The sequence below is a fragment of the Apis florea genome, unplaced genomic scaffold (assembly GCF_048593485.1).
Source record: "Apis florea isolate Af1SG1 unplaced genomic scaffold, ASM4859348v1 contig_2350_pilon, whole genome shotgun sequence".
NCBI lineage: Eukaryota > Metazoa > Arthropoda > Insecta > Hymenoptera > Apidae > Apis > Apis florea.
Window position 1 is genome coordinate 1,218,350 of NW_028256565.1, and position 18,632 is coordinate 1,236,981.

General features: G+C 23.0%; 4 protein-coding genes and 2 long non-coding RNA genes across 14 annotated transcripts; 2 read left to right on the top strand and 4 right to left on the bottom strand.

Moving 5' to 3' along the window:
- Positions 1-667: 667 nt before the first annotated feature.
- Mppe (Metallophosphoesterase) lies at positions 668-4,321 on the bottom strand. Of its 3 annotated transcripts, XR_015291004.1 has the most exons (9): positions 3,730-3,871; positions 3,450-3,582; positions 3,080-3,289; positions 2,806-2,968; positions 2,593-2,724; positions 2,348-2,482; positions 2,041-2,272; positions 1,699-1,953; positions 668-1,109 (listed from the first exon to the last, which is right to left on the bottom strand). XR_015291004.1 is itself a non-coding variant. In XM_086904319.1 (8 exons), the coding sequence occupies exons 2-8, from the start codon at positions 3,464-3,466 to the stop codon at positions 1,784-1,786; spliced, it is 1,059 nt and encodes a 352-aa protein (XP_086760445.1). In that variant the 5' UTR covers positions 3,467-3,582; positions 4,210-4,321; the 3' UTR covers positions 668-1,783. The 3 variants fall into 3 exon arrangements, 2 of the variants coding, with proteins under 2 accessions (XP_086760445.1, XP_086760444.1); XM_086904319.1 differs by lacking the exon at positions 3,730-3,871 and adding an exon at positions 4,210-4,321 and having other exon boundaries at positions 668-1,953; XM_086904318.1 differs by lacking the exon at positions 3,730-3,871 and adding an exon at positions 4,025-4,159 and having other exon boundaries at positions 668-1,953.
- Positions 4,267-6,307, top strand: LOC100867664 (DNA polymerase beta). The gene is made up of 6 exons (XM_003696496.4): positions 4,267-4,666; positions 4,959-5,158; positions 5,226-5,386; positions 5,446-5,740; positions 5,798-5,993; positions 6,057-6,307. Exons 1-6 carry the CDS (start codon positions 4,600-4,602, stop codon positions 6,149-6,151), a joined length of 1,014 nt encoding a protein of 337 aa, XP_003696544.3. The 5' UTR covers positions 4,267-4,599; the 3' UTR covers positions 6,152-6,307.
- Positions 6,258-10,050, bottom strand: LOC100867903 (heparan-alpha-glucosaminide N-acetyltransferase). 6 transcript variants are annotated; one of them, XM_086904316.1, is made up of 13 exons: positions 9,683-10,002; positions 9,295-9,397; positions 8,944-9,186; positions 8,731-8,855; positions 8,509-8,615; positions 8,312-8,421; positions 8,138-8,235; positions 7,953-8,060; positions 7,642-7,894; positions 7,272-7,554; positions 7,065-7,189; positions 6,810-6,993; positions 6,258-6,731 (listed from the first exon to the last, which is right to left on the bottom strand). In XM_086904316.1, exons 3-13 carry the CDS (start codon positions 9,073-9,075, stop codon positions 6,553-6,555), a joined length of 1,704 nt encoding a protein of 567 aa, XP_086760442.1. In that variant the 5' UTR covers positions 9,076-9,186; positions 9,295-9,397; positions 9,683-10,002; the 3' UTR covers positions 6,258-6,552. The 6 variants fall into 6 exon arrangements, with proteins under 6 accessions (XP_086760442.1, XP_086760440.1, XP_086760443.1 ...); XM_086904314.1 differs by having other exon boundaries at positions 7,272-7,569; positions 9,683-9,791; XM_086904317.1 differs by having other exon boundaries at positions 9,301-9,397; positions 9,683-9,776.
- Positions 10,051-12,539: 2,489 nt separating this feature from the next.
- Positions 12,540-16,533, bottom strand: LOC147658087 (uncharacterized). The gene is made up of 3 exons (XR_015291006.1): positions 16,350-16,533; positions 16,046-16,139; positions 12,540-12,799 (listed from the first exon to the last, which is right to left on the bottom strand). It is a non-coding gene; the product is annotated as an uncharacterized LOC147658087 (long non-coding RNA).
- On the top strand, positions 12,568-17,644 carry LOC100865511 (caspase-3). 2 transcript variants are annotated; one of them, XM_086904321.1, is made up of 6 exons: positions 12,568-12,761; positions 15,023-15,114; positions 15,215-15,441; positions 15,990-16,168; positions 16,359-16,482; positions 16,583-17,644. In XM_086904321.1, the coding sequence occupies exons 1-6, from the start codon at positions 12,621-12,623 to the stop codon at positions 16,825-16,827; spliced, it is 1,008 nt and encodes a 335-aa protein (XP_086760447.1). In that variant the 5' UTR covers positions 12,568-12,620; the 3' UTR covers positions 16,828-17,644. The 2 variants fall into 2 exon arrangements, with proteins under 2 accessions (XP_086760447.1, XP_086760446.1); XM_086904320.1 differs by having other exon boundaries at positions 12,616-12,749.
- Positions 17,458-18,626, bottom strand: LOC147658088 (uncharacterized). Its single transcript, XR_015291005.1, has 2 exons — positions 18,324-18,626; positions 17,458-17,976 (listed from the first exon to the last, which is right to left on the bottom strand). It is a non-coding gene; the product is annotated as an uncharacterized LOC147658088 (long non-coding RNA).
- Positions 18,627-18,632: the final 6 nt, after the last annotated feature.

The following is an 18,632-nucleotide window of genomic DNA, read 5'->3' on the forward strand; positions in this document are numbered from 1 at the left end:
TTCTTTTTCTTTAGATCAAACATTCACTTTATTTCGATAACAAAAAGAAATATATCTCACTCATTCTTGTTTTTATTTTCGCATTCGATGTTATCAACAAGTGAACGAAGCAATAAAAAAATTTCTTAAAACATTTATCTCCTCAGATAAATGTCACAACATAGACTTGAACTAAGATTTTAAGCTATACCGTTTCGTTTCAAAATTTTCTAATTAACTTAATTAATTTATTATTTGTAACATATAATTAAAAAATAACATGTAATATCTTTTTTATTTGATTTACTATGATATATTATAAAAAGCAAATATTTCATAAAATTGGGAAACTGCGGGAAACTGAGAATTTGAAACTAGTAATTTCTAGTAACTTAATTAATTATATCAATTTGCGTCCGGATATTAGTATTGTCAAATTTATCTTTATAATGGATTGATGATTGGATGATTTTCTATTCTATACTTTCATTTCAAATAATATGGAATTTTTTAGGGAATAAATCTATTTTAAAAATTATATTGTAATATTGTATTAAATATTTTATAATTAATTCGTTTTTAAATTATCAAGATATAAAAATATATTATTTTTTAAATTATTTTATAATTATAATATAGATAAATTAGATATAATTATTATTATAGAAAATAATAAAATCAATCGAACTTTAACGAATACAATAATATTTATTTTGGACAATATATTTTTACACACAAATATAAACTCTCTTCTAAAAAAATTAACAATTGCGCTATGTTTTATAGCGATTACAATCTCTTAATATATTTGAACAAGAAATATATGAATTTTAACTATATTAAGTTTATCAAGTGTCAACAGAAGTTCGTTGGATTTTTAAATTTATTTAATCAATATACACAAACAATGAAAAAAGGATATATATTCATATATATTTTAATCAAAATATTTATGAAATCCATCTTTCTACAATTCATCTTTTAAAAAATTGTCCAATTTCTAAAAAATGATATATATTTAAGGCAATAAAAGTTCTTATTATGGGATATTCAGCAATATGGAATCTAGAATTATCATAAAACAATAAATTTCATCATATGTGGCTATTTATGGCTTTTTTATCTTTTACCTATAATAAAAATAAAATTAATTATTACTCAAGATGGTGTAAATAAATTTTAAAATTATGAGTAAGTATCTTGCTCCATAAAGAAATAAAATTGCCAACTTGCAATAATTTCTATTTATTTGGAATCTGACGAACTTTTGCAAGCACTTAATATATATTTAAATTAAATATTATACTAAAAATAAAGTTATAAAGCATAATACATAGATTTATATATTATACAGAAGTTATATTAAATTCCATTTTATTAATATTAAAAAATAATTAATATTTTATTCAAATTTATAATTTGTAAATAAAAATTATCATACTTAAACAAAAAACGAATAAAATATGCATTGTACTAAAATATTTTTATTAAAAATTTTTAATAAAAATAAAAATTTAAAATTAAATTAAATAGATAATGAAATCATGAATTATTTATTTTTAATTTTAAAGTTATTAATTATTTAAAATGTTTTATAAATTATGATTGATAATAAATAAATTTTTCTTATTTCAGGTGTGAAATAAGAAATTTTATCATCATATTATCATCACATTATTCTATTAGAAACTTGGCATAGATGGTAATAGAGTCACTTACATTGGACGGATCTTTATCTCATCTGATGTCAAATTATATTTCAGATTTTATGAAGTATTTGAATAATATTTTTGATTATACGCTGTTATATCGAAGACATACGATTATATACATGGCTCTTTGTACAATAATTGGAAATACACATGCAAATACTAAAGGCTAAAATAAATATTCCAACAAAAATATAAATCCATAGTTGAGGAAATCTTCCAGGGAGCCATAAAATTGTAAATTCTACTATTTTTTCTTGTGTATCTAAAAATAAAAAATAAGAAATATAATTAAGAAAAAAATTATTATTAGATCATAAAATAATTTTATAAGTGAGCATAATTTTTCTACCAATATAAGCAAGTCCATAACCCGTATGAGGAGTACCCATTCTATATGAACAAGTGGGTATTTGTAATTCGTGAATATCACCTACATCCATTCTTAATTGATATAATGGTGTTTCATAGGGAGGTAAAATCCATATCTCACTTAATTGATCTGTTGCTGTATCTAAACTGATACGCATAGCCTTATGCTCATGTGCAGTAAAAATAATTTGGGGAGACAATTCTTTCAGTACCTAATATTAAAATATAATTGTTAATAAGAATTGAAAATACTATTATTTTTTAATAAATGCATAAATTTGACATACATTTTGAACAAAGGTACCAGGCATAAACAATAAAGGCATATGACTAAGTACAACATTTGTTGTATTTCGTTCTGCATAATCATTAAGAAAGGCATCTTTAGGTGCTTCTGGTATTGTATGAGTTAATCTATTTACCTAATAAAAAATATGTATATTACAATCCATCAATAAGATCTAGAATATATTTGAAATATTTATGTATATTTAAAACATTATATTATATATTCATATATATTTTTTATTACCTTGAAAAATGTTACTGTTTTATAAACTAAAGTGTCTGGTTGACTATATGCAAAATTAAATCTTTTGTGAATATTAGATGAAATTGTATCTTCTTCTCCCCCAATATCATTGTCTCCAGGTAGATAAATTTTCTAATAAAATAAAAGTTGTTTTAATATGTTTCCTATCATAAATAATATTATTTATCAAATTATTAATAATATATGATATACCATTATATGATTAGGCATTTCAAATATGGAATCTAATCTTTTTTTATAAGTTTTAAAATTATCTGCATTGGCAATATGACCTTCATCCATGAGATCTCCCAGAAATATAACAACATGAGGATCAGAATGATCTAATGCTTTGGAAAATGTTTTTTTTAAATACCTGCAAATAATACACTGTGGAACAAAATGGCAATGTTTATATTTTATATGAAAAACCAAATTTATATATAAGAATTATGATTTTATATAATAAATTAATCATTATTCGTACTTGTCACTATCCCATCGTGCTATCCAAGAACCAAAATAATTTTCATTTTTTTCTCCTAATATCTGAGGATCGGCAACAAATAGTACCTTGACACATTCTGAACATTCTCGTGTCGACCATTTTAACTTTTGTATATCATACACTGAAAATTCATTGTAAATTACAGCAGCCAGCACCAGAAAACCAATTGCAATCATCCTATTCTTCAATCTATATAATATAATTTGTTAAATAAATATTTCATTAAAATTTTCAAAATAAATCAAAAACAATAAAAATTATAATACACCATTTTATAATTCTAATAATTGATGAAAAAATTAATTAAAAATAATGATTCAATAATGATATTATAATGATCACACTTCACCTGTTTCGTCGTAACATTTTTAAGATTTCCAATGTTGTTTGGTTGCATTGGTAAATTTAAAATCAAAGTAGATTAATTCATTTTTTACTATATCTTTTAAATTATAGAAAACTTATAACATATTCTCGTTTATCTACAATATACAATAATTTAATTAATTATAGATTATGCAATTATGAGAAGTAAATTTCTTAGTTCCATATTTATAATTATCACGTTAAATAATATAGACAATTGTGCAATAATCGAATATTCGATTTTGAGATTGATTTATTCTTACAGAAATTAAAATAATATACACGAATTTCGTTTGGATCATGCTTGGTTGAATAAAATCGATATTTACAAAACACTATGCTATCACAGAAGAGATATAGAATAGATCTAACATTCAATGTATTTTTTTATCCTATGCTTTAAAGGCATTGCAAACCTTATTGAGAATAAGATTGCAATATTAATAATGATTGAAATTGAAATTAAATTATAATATAATATCATTAATATAAAATTAATGAGAAATAAGGAATAAGGAAATAAAACAAATATTCTGTAATAGAATTTAAATTCATTACCGCCGAACGGTATTTTCCGTCAAGCATTCTCGTTATATAGAGAGTATACTATGTTTTGTGAAATCATTCTAAAGATACCTTACAATGCCAACAATGTAATATACTTTTTATATTAAAAATTAAGGCACATTGAAAAAAATTAGTCTTGAAAAAAATATAATGAAATTTGATTGAATTGACTGTACCTTCTATTATGTATAATTATGTATAAAAACAGTATAAATAAAGAAAACAAAAGAAATGAAATAAAATAAAAATTGACTATTAATGTCATTTTTTAATTGCTTTTAGAAGCATGATTATTTGAAGAAATGTTTTTGATATTTTAAAAATAGCGCAAAAAATCAATTCTTATTTTATCTTTATCTTTTTTCTACTATTTTCTGTCCTTTTTTATATGTTTTATTTGTGACACTGAAGATGGCGCTGATTTCTTAATTTTTATCCTACTTCTATAGTTACGTTTTCCATTATTACTGTTCTTGTCTCTCTCATGAATTGATTCTGTTTTGTGTTTTTTTTTTATAAAAATTAATTAGTGAAATTTAATAAATTGAATTCATATTATTCTTATCATGGGAAAACGAAAGGCCAATGATAATACCGGAAATCCGAATCAAGATTTATGCGATTTTCTGATAGGTGAATTATTTATTAAATATTTATTAAATTATTAAGATTATTGAGAAAAATTAATAGAAATTTTAATCACTTAACAAAACTATAATATTATTATTATTATTATAATATATTATTATAATAATATTATTATCTAATTATTTGTAACCTTAAATCTTTATGTAATAAAGTTATAAAATTTGTAATTTTAAATATTTATGTTATAAAATATTAAACTATTTGAAACTTGAAGTATATATATTATTAATTAATTTGTTTTAGCAATTGATATAGAATTTATATAATGAAATTACAGAGTTAGCAAATTATGAACGAAATGTTAGTAAAAATATTTATAAATATAATGCCTATCGCAAAGCAGCTGGCACTTTAAGTGGATTAACAGAAAGAATAAAAAGTGGACAAGAAGCAAAAAAATTACCAGGAATAGGAGAAAAAATTGCTAAGAAAATTGATGAATTTCTGAGTACTGGAAAATTGCAAAAATTAGAAGATGTACTTTATTTTAGTTATTTCTTATCTGAGTTTTTTATTAGTTTTTAAATTTATAATATTTTTTTAGATTAACAAAGATGAGAATAATATTGCAATAAATTTATTAACACGTGTATCTGGTATTGGACCTGCAAAAGCTAAAGAATTAGTAACTGCTGGTATTAAAACTTTAGATGATTTAAAAAAACATGAGGAAAAGCTTAATCATCATCAAAAAATTGGACTGAAGTATATATACAATACAATAGAGAATAAATTGATTTTTGTTATAATATAATTATTTTTAGGTATTTTGAAGATTTTGAGAAAAGAATTCCCAGAAAAGAGATTGAGCAAATTGAAAAAATTATGAAAGATATTATTGCAGATTTGAGTGAAGAATATATTATAATTATTTGTGGAAGTTATAGACGTGAAAAAGAAGATAGTGGAGATATTGATGTTCTATTAACATATCCTGCATATACATCTAAAGAACAAAAATTAAAGAAAGAAAACTCAATCTTAAAAAATGTTATAAAATGTTTTGAAAAAAAAAAGTTAATTGTAGATACAATATCTCTTGGACCAACAAAATTTATGGTATATTAAACATTTAATTAAATTTAGACAATATTTAAAAGTCTTTAAATATTTTAGGGTGTTTGTAAAGTACCCGGAAAAAATAAAAAACCATTTAGAAGACTTGATATTCGATTTATACCTTATGATCAATATTATTGTGCTGTACTTTATTTTACTGGAAGTGATCTTTTTAATAAGAGCATGAGAGCACATGCGTTGGAAAAAAATTATACTTTGAATGAATATACATTAAAACGACTTACATCTGAAGGTATAGAAAAATATGATAAAAATTTATTATATATATATATATATATGATACTATGTGATGTAGGAACTCCAGGAAAGGCAGAAAAAATTACATGTGAAGAAGATATTTTTCGAATTTTAGAATTGCCATATAAAAAGCCAAAAGATCGTAATTCATAATGAGCAAAGATATATATATATTTATTATATGTTAAGAATTTCTTATATACTATGTACCAAGTGAATTTTATTTTTCCTTAACTACTAAAATAATGAAAAAAATAAATATTTATTTATTATTTTTATTTATAAAATTAAATAACATTTTTAAAATTATTTAAAACTGATATAATTATTTTCCTGCTCGATATTCGTTAACTAACATTAACAACGTCCTCATTTCAAAATGTAAACATATGCCATTTATTCCCTGTTTATAAACATTGTTTTTCTTTGTGTAATAATAACGTTACCTGTTTTTTTTTTCATATATGTTAAATTGTAAGTAAGAAATGTTTAATTCGTATTAAGCCATAAATATATTTGTAACATTTTGAGTATTTTAGTAGTTGCATATATTTTTAAATTGTTATGATAATATCTTTCCGATAAAGAAGATATGCTATTATTGTCCATAAACTTGTTGTCCATAAGTTCATAGCAAGAAGAGATGCATGGGATGGAAAAGCAATATTCCATGACCATGGAAATAAACCTTTTGTCAAAATATGACCCACATAAAGAAAAATTGGATTTATTCCTATAAAAAAATAATGAATATACAATTTTATATAAAAAATATAAAATATTTTGTATATACGATAATTTTTATATATACCGGCATAAACGAATGGAGCTCCATTCCAAAATTGCTTATAATCGATAAGGACATATAAAAGTGCGTATAATAAGAAGGCGAAACTGGAACAAATCAAAACGTATGATAATGTCATCATTCTTTTACTGATTGGAATAATTCCTCCTTGAGTTTCGAAATTACATAAAATTCCAGCAACAATACCCTACAAAAATATCTTCTTTTTATCAAAGGAAAGTATTTTATATTTTGAAAAATTTATTTTTAATTTCTTACCGTAAATATAGTCCATAAAAACCATCTAATTACTCTAGAATTACATTGATAATACAATAATAGAATTTTACCAGCATGAACTCCCAAATAAACAATAAATATAGCTGATATAGTGTTCATCAATCCTGTAAGTTAATTATAATCGTGTATTAAATAATATATAAATAATATTTTGTATAATATTTAATATGTATTTGATCATTTTACCTTCAGGATCATAACGTAAAATCTGACCATAAAGAAAATTTTCTGTGTGATTATATGTATGATTCCCAAAAATTAATCTATCTATATAACCAGCTGCACCTGCAGTACAATTCATATATTTTCCACGAAAATGATATTCTCCACCAGGACCAAAATAACCCTTTGGACAATTCGATATAGGAAGAAGAAAAGTAATCAAAGTATGTGTAGTCACAATGCCAGCCATAATCAACCACTGAGGCCAGCTTTCTAAAATATCTCGAAACATAGCGAAACGGCCGAACTGGTGTAAGATATCCTAATAAGTTATTTTTGATACTTATCAAATAAATATAGAAATTCTATGTGATAAAAAGGACTATATACTAACCTGAGAATGAGGTTTCATAAAGATTGTTTCTAATATGGCGCATACAAAATATGATACACCTAATAATTGAAGAACACCGGGAAAACGAAGATCGTGTAGGGATTCACTATCCTTTGAATTCAACATTAATCCAAGAAAAATCAATATTGCTGATCGTCGAAGACAGTATAAAGTTATTTTAATACGTGAAGTTGTTAAACGAAGTTCTGTGCGTTTTGAAACAGTTATCATTAATCCCATAATCCATGCAAACCTGCAAGTTATTTGTTATATTATTTAGAACATTAATTATGATATAAACAATTTCTTACCAAGGAAGTACCAAATCAGCTATTGAAAGTCCAAACCATGCACTATGATTGAAAAAGACATATTTTCCTCCTCCATTATTCACAAATATCATTAATAGTATAGCAATTCTATAATAATATATAATGAATAAATAATGAATCTGAAATGATAATTATGAAGAAAATATGTAAAAATATAAAAATACCCTCTGAATGTGTCTACTGAATGTATTCTTGTGCTGAATTTTGTAGTTCTAACTACTAAATTTGTTACATTTTCTGCTTCTTGAAGTCTATCTAAATCCTAAAATGAAATCGAATAAATGAAACGGAATTATAATAATATATATATTAATTAATATCAAAATATAATATATTACATCATAAATATTATTGGGTGATAATTTTCCTCTTATTACTCGTATAATAACCTTGAATGTCGTCCATAAAATTGCTAATAGAACATATATTATAAAAGCTGCCAAAATTGCTGTAAAAGAAATAATCTGTTAATATTTTATAATTACTTTTAAATGTAATAATATATTAAAATATAATATATTAAAATAGCACTTACGAAGATAACTCTCTGTTGGTTCATGTAATACATAAATATTAGAACACAAATAAGCATTTGATATATTCCATCCATAACTTCCATGTTCTTTGAAAGTATAAGTTGTACTATAAGAGACATAAAAAGATAATTTGATATAAATGAAGAATCAAATATATATTTAAAAATATATATATGTAATATATTTAATAATATTATATATATTTAGAAAAAAATACTTACTGACAATATTCATAAACTCTGTCAGCTTCAATAGATTGATAATATATATGTAATGGATATTTTGTGCTTATTTTTAAAGTTGTATTACTATGTGGTTCTAAAGTGGCTATTGGAATACCATTTCCCTATAAATCAATTATAATGAAATTTAAATGTTTATTTATATCACATATGTGTTATATGTATTAATTTAAAAAAAAAATAAATACATACTGTATAAGCTTCCCATGCTATTGCATAAAATATAACAGGATTAAAATACAAATTTAAAATACTGAAATAAGCTTGATCTATACCAAGCGAAGTATTTGAATTTAAATAAGGATTCAGGGTTGAGTTTATCATTTTGAAAAATGTATTCCAAAATTTGATTTTTATTTAGAATAATTACATTTGTATGAGAAATTATATTTTTACAAATTCTCTCTTAATTTATCCCATAAAATAGAATCATAACTGAAATTAAATATATAATATTAAAATAAATATATTATAATTATTTTTATTATATTATTTTCATTATAAAATATAAAAAAAAATTATAAAAATTTTTGAAATATATACTTATACACTTGGATTGATACAGTTCTTCGAAATAATCCATACACAAACTATTATTTTGACGCAAATCGACGAAAATACATTTTAACTAAATGCGCAATTTATTCTTTTTTTTTTTGCACAGATTGAAATATGAAAAAGAACATATGATCAATTAAACTTTGTCATTTTTTAAATAAAAAAATTATCTAAATAAATTATTATTTAAAGAAATAGCAGTCGATTGAAAGACAAAGTCGATGAAATATTAAAGAAATATTTAAGTACAATATAATTAATAAAAACAATCATAAAATATATCAAACTGCGAATGAAACTTTTTGTTTCAAAAAACCAACTGTGACACTTAAAGATTAAAAAAATAATTAATCTATCGAATTGTTATATTTACGTAATTTCGTTATTAAAGAAACAAAAACTGTTGCTTGTTGAATGTTGCTTCGTTGATACAATATTGATAGACACATGAAAATATGGCGGAAGCCTCTTATTTTTAGTGTGAATAAAAATATATATAAATATTAGTAAAATTATAATATGGCAAAATCCATATTGTCATCTAATGTTTTATTATATTTGAATATTTATATTCATAATTAATATTTTAGTATTAATTTCAATTGAATTTAATTTGGAATATTAAATATTTTGAATTTTTTATAAGTTTTGAAGAATAGAATCAAAAATTTTTAAAAATTAACAATTGGAATTAATTGATTCAGAAATTATCTACATATGAAACTTTTGAATTTTTTTATATAATGTTGACTTTTTATCTTTCAGTTTAATTAGATGATATATTATGCGCCAAATTTAAATTACTTTTTAATTACTCTATATTTAGTAAAACTGAAGCAATGTAATAATAATTTAAATCGCATTAAAAATAAGTTTTCAAACGATAAAATTTAAAAGCAATCAATTCTATTATTTCAATAAATTTTTAAATTTATTCAATTTTATTTTTCAGTAAATAAATTAGAATAAATTAGGATGATAATATCAGATTATTATGTATTTAGAAATAATATTTTATTTTTTCAGAAAAAATTAAAGTTATAGTAATTTTAGATTTTTTTTAAAATAATTGAAAATTTCTTTAACAACAGAATAAAATATATATAATATAAAAATATAAAATAATATATATAATATAAAATATAAAATAATTTTATTTAAACAATATGCATTTTGAAATATAAAAATATATTATAAATATTTTATATGTTATAATGCATAATTAATAAAAAAAATTAATATTAATATAATATTAATATTAATAATTTTATTTTATAATTTATAATTTTATAATATTAATATTAATATTAAATAATAATATATAAATTATATTGATATAATATGAAATATATATAAATATAAAACAATACAATACAAATGAGATGAAAAATCAAACAATCATGAACAATATATGATATACTAGCAATACTACTTATCGATGATTCTGAATGATTCCCTAATTAATAGTTTTTAATTATCTTTATTTAATTTATTTTTTTCTAATTTATATACAAAATATTTATTTAATGCAATTTGATCTTATATTCTATATTTAATCTTATTTTATTATCAATAAATAATATCAATAAAATTATCAATAAAATTATATTTCAAGATTAATTTATAATGAACATTCATGGTTAATATATATATATATTAATATGTATAAGAATCTTAAAAATATAGGAATATCATTTAATTGATATAATAGATTCCGTACATAACTTCCGTAGATAACTTCAACATTTTTCTTTGTAAAAACTTTTATTTTGCTTTATTAACAAAAAACATTGTCCAAGCATAGAATGTATAGAATGATCGTAGAGTGCAGAATAAGTTGGAAAATTCGGTACTAAGCTCGCTGAAAAAGTAACTAGTTAAAATTTTGAATAAAGTTACTAAAGTAACTAAGTTTTTTAAATAATTTTATTTAAAATTCTTGAATAACATTTATTCTTATTATATTTATTATAATTGATATAATATCGATGCTTTGATTAAATTATTGATTAAATTATTGATGTTTTTGAATAAATTACTGAAATAATTACATTTTATTCTTAATTTCAACTGTTCAAATTTTAATCAACTGCGACGCGATAGTGTTCGATACACACCTCGTATTTAAACAAACAAGTTCAAACAACATGTGTCGAAAAAATTACAATACAATAAATAATTGAATAAATGAATATTTTTTTTAACGAAAAACAATCGAATAATAAATAAATTAATTAGTTGTTTCGTGTAAGATGAATATCATTCATAATTCGTCAATCAAAATGAATAAAGCAAAATTATGGTATACAATTTTTTTAACAAACTTTTTAAAAAATAATATAATAAACGATAATCTATATTAAGTTGAAGAGCAATACATCAATCCAATTACATATCTGAAAATTGTATATATTAAATATTTACATATGTGCTATTATTTTCAAAATTATTCAGAAAGAATTAATGAAGTATGCTATTTTTCGTCCATGATTGTAAAAAATCGGGATATTATCGCAGCGATTGTTTATAAATATGCGCCCTTGAAAAATTTGGATAATCAAAATCAAAAAGATAAATGATTTTATAAGATTAAATATAAAACAATCAAATGCGAAAAGAAATTGGCGATTAGCCAAATGCCGAGAAAATGTTAAAGTTGCAGAAAAACGTATATGAAAAGAAGAAAATGAATATCGAAAAAGAGAAATGCAAGAGAGATCAAGTATAATAGTCAAGTATCAATAAGTATCTAAAATAGAATGATTCCTCTTTACGTATTCTGAAACAAAAGTCCTATTTCCTTTTTCATTGACTATTTTTTCTTTTTTTTTTTAAGTTTAACAAAATACGAAAGAAATTGACTTTGATCAATTATATTCGAATTATATTTTGATTCCAATATTCCATCAGATTAAATCTCAGTTATCCAATTTGTTGTATTAATTTCGAGAAATTTTTATTAAGAAATTGATTGGCTTAACTTATTTCAATAGATTTTTACAAAATGAAGTAGCAAATAATTATAAAAATATTCTAAAATGATAAAATAAAAATTGAAAGTTATACAAATTGAAAAATATTCTGGAAGTAAAACAATGCGTAAGGACTATAATATATATATTATATATATTTTGTTTTAATACATTTAATCATAATATATATTAATAGAAATTACATATATATATTTTATATATATTATATATTTTATATATATATATATATTGCTCATCTGATAGTGAGTGATAATGATGATAAGCTATAATTCTTCACTTATATAAAGTATAAATATACAGCACGTCCAGGACTACATCATGTTCATAATTCTACTTTACCTGATCACTCGTTCCACTATCTATTTATCGAATTACTTGTTTCGGAGAATGCATGAAATCGATGATCAAGATAATCAGCCAAATTCGAACGATGAATCCAGTAACGAGGTAAGTATTGCAGTAAGTTGAAATTTTACACAAATTTTCTATTTCTCTGTCTGAAAAGTATATATGAAATCACATATATTTGAAAAAAGTAATCTCTGCATTAATATTTAAACAAACATTATTGTTGCTTCATTCGTATTGTCGATCATTTGATCAATGTGCATTTTTTTTTTTTTTTTTTTTTTTGTTTAGTGAAAAACGACCTTCGAAATCGCTATCACATGATTATGATAATGATAAACTATGAGAAATACCCGATAATTTGAAGCTGAATAAGATATGCTTGATTCGGGATATGAAACAATAATTTATAAAATAATTTATAAAATGTTAGTCATAATTATGGTTTATAAATTTGTCAATGAGATTTAAAAAAATGTTATTACAAAGGAATTACGAACATGTGTATTTTCGCCGAGAATTTTCGTTATTCGTGATATCAAAGAACCTGCAATGCGAAAAAATTTAGAATCGATTAAGTTAATAACATCTGTTCTTGTTTTACATTAGCATGTTGAAATAATTTTATATTTTATCGAACAATTACGTAAAAATATTACGTAGTCAATATTCAAAAATATAACTTTATTATATAATTTGGAAGAGAATTTAATAAAAATTTAATTCGAATATTTTTATATCGGAATATTAGAATGTTATAAATTCATAATAGAATACTAAAATATATATGTATGCATATCGTTTCGCTTTATTGCTTAGATTTTGTTATTATTGATTATTTTTCTGCAATCTTAAAGTGAATCGTTTTCTTTGAAAATTATCGAATAATATTATTATCGATAAACGAAATAAACGAATTAAAGATACGGAAATGGAGAGAAACCACGTTGACTAAATTTGAAAATGAACGAAATTTCATTGAAATCGAATTGAAAAATTATTTGAACGTACTAAAAGGTATACAACTTTCAAAAAACAAAAAGAGCAGAGAAAAATGGAGAAATATTTATATAATTATATAATATTTATATAATTTGTTTAACTAGAGATTTAAATTTATTGAAATATCTTTTGTAAGATTACAAACTAATAATTGCGAAATACATAAATCCTGTTATTTTCTTATTTGTTTTTTATTGGATCAGAAATGAATTATTCTTTGTTATTCTTATCAAAATATTAGACGTGAAAGAATATAAACTGATAATAAGTAAACATTAATTAATTTTTAATCAAAGATAACCAAATATAATACATTCTATCTATTAAATGATGAAACTTATCATTATTGATATATATATATTGTTAATATTTAAGATAATCGACTTAAGATTGTTAATAAAAAAAATGAACTTAACGATTAATTTCTCTTCCTTTTTTTTTTTAATGAAAAATACGTCGTAAAAGATACCATTTTGAATAATTTTTTTCTTCTACATATAATACAGATTATCAACTTTAGTTTTCGAGTTTGTCTATTCACAAAATACTATTGCTATATTATAAACACATTGCACGATACACGAGTGTCACTTAACCTATCCTTTAGCTAAAACTCTAATTATATATATATATAATATTAGGTTAAACGTGTAACTTAACCATAAATAAAATATGAAATATATGTGAAAATTTCAAATCAAAATTTAGTTCGACTATCGATCGTTCGAAGTATATTTTTAAATGTGGAAAAGTTAAATTAATTCGTTTAAATTACAATCTTACAGAACGTTTTCAATCGCGATAATTTTGAAACTTTTAACAAAGATTGTCCTTTCGATTCTTCGTGTTGTATCCAAAATTAGAAAAGGAGGTATTTCGAGGGAAATCGAACAAAATATAATATGGCCTTTCCATTGCGGAAATCCGTTTTTATCGTATTTTATCATTTTTGTTTGATAACATGATCGTTTTATCATAAAATGACCAAGATTTGAAAAAAATAAAAAAAAAAAAAAAAGAAAAAGATCACATATTGAAGAACGATGGATCACGTCGAATCGATATTAGATATTATATGATACCATTGCAGAAATTGAGATAATTTTAACGCGATACATAATGAATAACGTCATTATATTCTTATTTTCTATTTCTTCAACTATTGAATTATCAATCAATTTAGCATTCCTTAAGCCAATTTTTCCACATCGAATATGTACACAATCGATTATTTATTTATATTATTATAAAATACAAAATCTATTATTAATATAACAATTTATACGTTAATATTATTAAGTTGATAAATTATTGCAAAATATAATTGATTGTTGGGATAAAAGAGAATCTTGAAATAAAATTATTTGCAGAACGAACCGACAAATTTCGACGAAAGTTTCAAGACGAACGATATGACGGATGCCCATATGTTAACACCGTCGGATAAACCCAAGCAGAAAAAGTAAATGAATTTAAATTTAAATTTCTTCTTTTTTTCTTCTGCGTTTTTACGCAATATATATACTATTAATTAATTGATTATAACGTTGATTTTCATTCAGATTCGCCAAATTCGTTACGCCGAAAGATTCCCCTATTTACTCGATGCGAAAACGCGGCAAATGCGTGGTATTCAACCACAAGATCTTCGAAAATGGAAGAGAACTACCTCGAGAAGGGACGGAGTATGATGGGGACGTGATAAAGGAAACCTTTTCTGCTCTTGGTTTCGAAGTGAGGATCTATAAGGATAAGAGGTTCAACGATATTGTCGATATCATTATGAATTGTATGTAATCAATAATCTTTGTCAACAAATTTGTATATATTTATTCGTTACACGCTTCGATTTTGTTTGTGAAATAACGATAAAAATTAATTAAAAAGAAAAATCGGACTTCAAACCTGGATATTTTTATGGTGTGGAATCAAAATTTAATTTTTACACGACTTTCAATTCAAAATTTGGAATTTCATTTGTGCTCCGTCGAAATATAAAGAGGAAGAAAAAAGAATTTTATCGATGAGTTTTACAATCAAAGAAAATTTTTCATCGGTGAAGAGAATACTTTGCTTATTGTTGAATACTATAAAAACGAGTATATAATGTATCCACGTTGAAATAATATGTGCATCATAAATTTCTTAGAATGAACGAATTTTCAATCCGTTTTCCCTTATAGTTATCGTTACTTCGACAAAAATGAAATAAGGTTAGAATCTCATAATCTCATAATAGATAGATGCTCCCTCTTGATTGATTTAATTCCGAGCTTCTGACGAATAAATATAATTTTTCTTTGATATAAGATAGAAGTAATATCGGTTACTTTTCAGTGCAAAATGAAAAACATGATGATTGCGACTGCATATGTTTCTTTGTATTAACTCACGGCAAAATCGGTGATAATGTATCTGCGTACGATATGCCTTATCCGGTTCAGATGATCTGGCAACCATTCAGTGGAAACAGTTGCACATCATTGGCTGGTAAACCAAAACTATTTTTCATACAGGTAAAGTATTGTATAATCGTGTGAATGATATTATCGTTGTATATATTATTTGTGATATAATAATATATAATTATTTATAAATATCTTTGTATAGTATATATTTGTGATATAATAGTATATAAATTATTTACAAATATCTTTTCTTACGAGAATCGATAATTCTTACGATATTATTTTTTACCTCCGTCAGGCTTGTAGAGGTACAGCCAGCGATCCAGGTATTCAGGGTAGATCCTCTAATACAGATTCAGATGAAATGACTTATATGCTTCCTACTACTGCAGACTTTTTATACGCTTTCAGCACTATGGAAGGTATTTCTTTTTATTTATTTATTAATTTTGATTATAAATAAAAATTTTTTTTTCTATCTGGAACAAATTTTTATAATAAAGATATTTATTCCGTTCATAGGTTATTATTCGTTTCGTGATACGAATAGAGGTTCATGGTATATTCAAACTTTATGTAAAGTTATTAAGGAGCATTGGAAGGATTGTGACATGTTGAAAATGTTAACGATAACACTACGGAAAGTTGCTACAGAATATTCATCTCAACATGATAAATCGAGTTTAAACAACAAGAGGCAAATGCCTACTTTCACTTCAACATTGACCAGAGATCTATATTTTAATTCGAATTTCGTGGAACAGTAACGATCTATTTCCAAACGAATTAATTTTATAAGAAAATCCATCATTAATGTTGTAACCATTAGATGAAAAAAGGGAAAACAAAAAGAATTATAAGACAAAGTTACGTTTATAAAAATATTACTGCCATTTTGTACAAACATGATGATGATGATTCGTCGTATCGTTACAATTATTAGATTAGAATATTATTGCTCAATGTTTAAAGAAAACTGGTTAAAATCATTACTGTATTTTTTTGGAAAATATTTTTTAATTTACAAATTGACAAATGCAATAGATGAATCAATAAAAAAAAAAAGAAAAAAAAATTACAAATGCATTGCAATATGCAATATGCAATATGTATCTGAGGGATTAATAGGATTTGGGCAACTATTGAGGGGATCTTGAGCAATTAATAAGTAATAAGTAATTTTGAATAATTTAAATTGCCTTGAAAAAGAACAAAGAGAATTGCTTTTTTGAATTAGAATTATGTTATTTGAATAAAATATTTTTCCTTTTTAAATACTTTTTATATTGTAATTGAACCTCTTTATAAATGAATGCCAATAAAAGTCGAAAAATTAATATTTCTAAAATTATATACGGATAATGTTGAAATAAAATCTTAAAATTAAGGAAATAATGTATTTATATGATCTCTTATATATTTCGTAAACAATTAAATTAAAACATGAATATTAAGTTAAACATATAATTATAATTTTCTTACATAATTATATTAAATTATTTTATTTATGAAAAATCTCGTCATTTTGTAAATTTTCTAATTCTTTTAATGTAAACAAATTAAATAAAAAAGAGTGTTCAGAGAGATAAGAACAACTTTTCTTTTCCTGTATACGAGGTATCACGTATTATTTACTAATTTATTTTTGAAGAATAACTTACAAAATTAGTTTCCAATATTATTACATAATTATTTATCCGAAGTTTTTTTCTTCAACGAAGGATCATATATTTTTTCCTCTCTTCAATTTTTTGATAATGAAATTTCCTCTTGATTCACGATTTTTATTACGTTCTTTTTTTTTTTTTTCTTCCATTCAACGATTTTTTCTCGAGCTCTTGTCTTTGCACGATCTCTCATCGTTATTTAATCGATCCTTCGATTCGAACATTTCGAAATGAAGAAAGTTCTTATTACTTTAAACAGAAGAAATATTCCGTCACGAATCAAAGGTTGATGAAAAATAAATCCGTTTTACGAATTTATCTCGAAATGAAATTCTAGGACGATTTTCAAGAATTTTTTTTTTTTCGAATCGAACCGTGGTTTCGAACAAAATTATGATAAGATTCCGCGATATGTCAGGTTTATGATATTAAAAATTAATACAAATCAAGTTTATAAGAGCTTGAAAAAATTTTCTTCTATAAGCAAATAAATTCTATTGTTATAAAAAAGAGTTACTGTTTAAAATTTCGCGATCATGAAACTTACTTTAAGACTTACGACGAGATATGCGAAGAATTTTATAATTTCAACTTACATTTTCTTTTGGAACTTGGTTATCTACTGAAATTTCCGTTTCATGTTTCCAAGGTTATTCCTATAATATAAATGATCTTCATAAGTGAATCTTTATTAAATCTCTCTCGTGAATGATGAAAATTGATTCAAGCGTAATTTAATCTCTCCATGATTAAAATAGTTTAGCTTAAAGAAAGAAAATTGTTATTCCACGTTAAATTTTCTACAAATTTTCTGAATCAATGTTTCTCGTGGAAAGTATTTTTTTCTTTTTTCTTTTTCTCTTAATCAATATCTTTCCTATACGAAACTGTACGTTTCGTTTTTT

Coding starts and splice junctions, on each gene's coding strand:
- Mppe (XM_086904319.1), bottom strand. Junction 2,483..2,592: donor AAACAGTAACATTTTTCAAG/GTAATAAAAAAT, acceptor ATTTTTTATTAG/GTAAATAGATTAACTCATAC. Junction 1,954..2,040: donor TTATGGACTTGCTTATATTG/GTAGAAAAATTA, acceptor TTTTATTTTTAG/ATACACAAGAAAAAATAGTA.
- LOC100867664 (XM_003696496.4), top strand. CDS start 4,600: ATGGGAAAACGAAAGGCCAATGATAATACCGGAAATCCGAATCAAGAT. Junction 5,387..5,445: donor CATCAAAAAATTGGACTGAA/GTATATATACAA, acceptor AATTATTTTTAG/GTATTTTGAAGATTTTGAGA. Junction 5,741..5,797: donor TTGGACCAACAAAATTTATG/GTATATTAAACA, acceptor TAAATATTTTAG/GGTGTTTGTAAAGTACCCGG.
- LOC100867903 (XM_012490506.3), bottom strand. CDS start 9,075: ATGATAAACTCAACCCTGAATCCTTATTTAAATTCAAATACTTCGCTT. Junction 8,061..8,137: donor TCAGTAGACACATTCAGAGG/GTATTTTTATAT, acceptor ATATTATTATAG/AATTGCTATACTATTAATGA. Junction 7,190..7,271: donor TTTACGTTATGATCCTGAAG/GTAAAATGATCA, acceptor ATTAACTTACAG/GATTGATGAACACTATATCA.
- LOC100865511 (XM_086904321.1), top strand. CDS start 12,621: ATGTTCATAATTCTACTTTACCTGATCACTCGTTCCACTATCTATTTA. Junction 15,115..15,214: donor GATAAACCCAAGCAGAAAAA/GTAAATGAATTT, acceptor ATTTTCATTCAG/ATTCGCCAAATTCGTTACGC. Junction 16,483..16,582: donor CGCTTTCAGCACTATGGAAG/GTATTTCTTTTT, acceptor TTCCGTTCATAG/GTTATTATTCGTTTCGTGAT.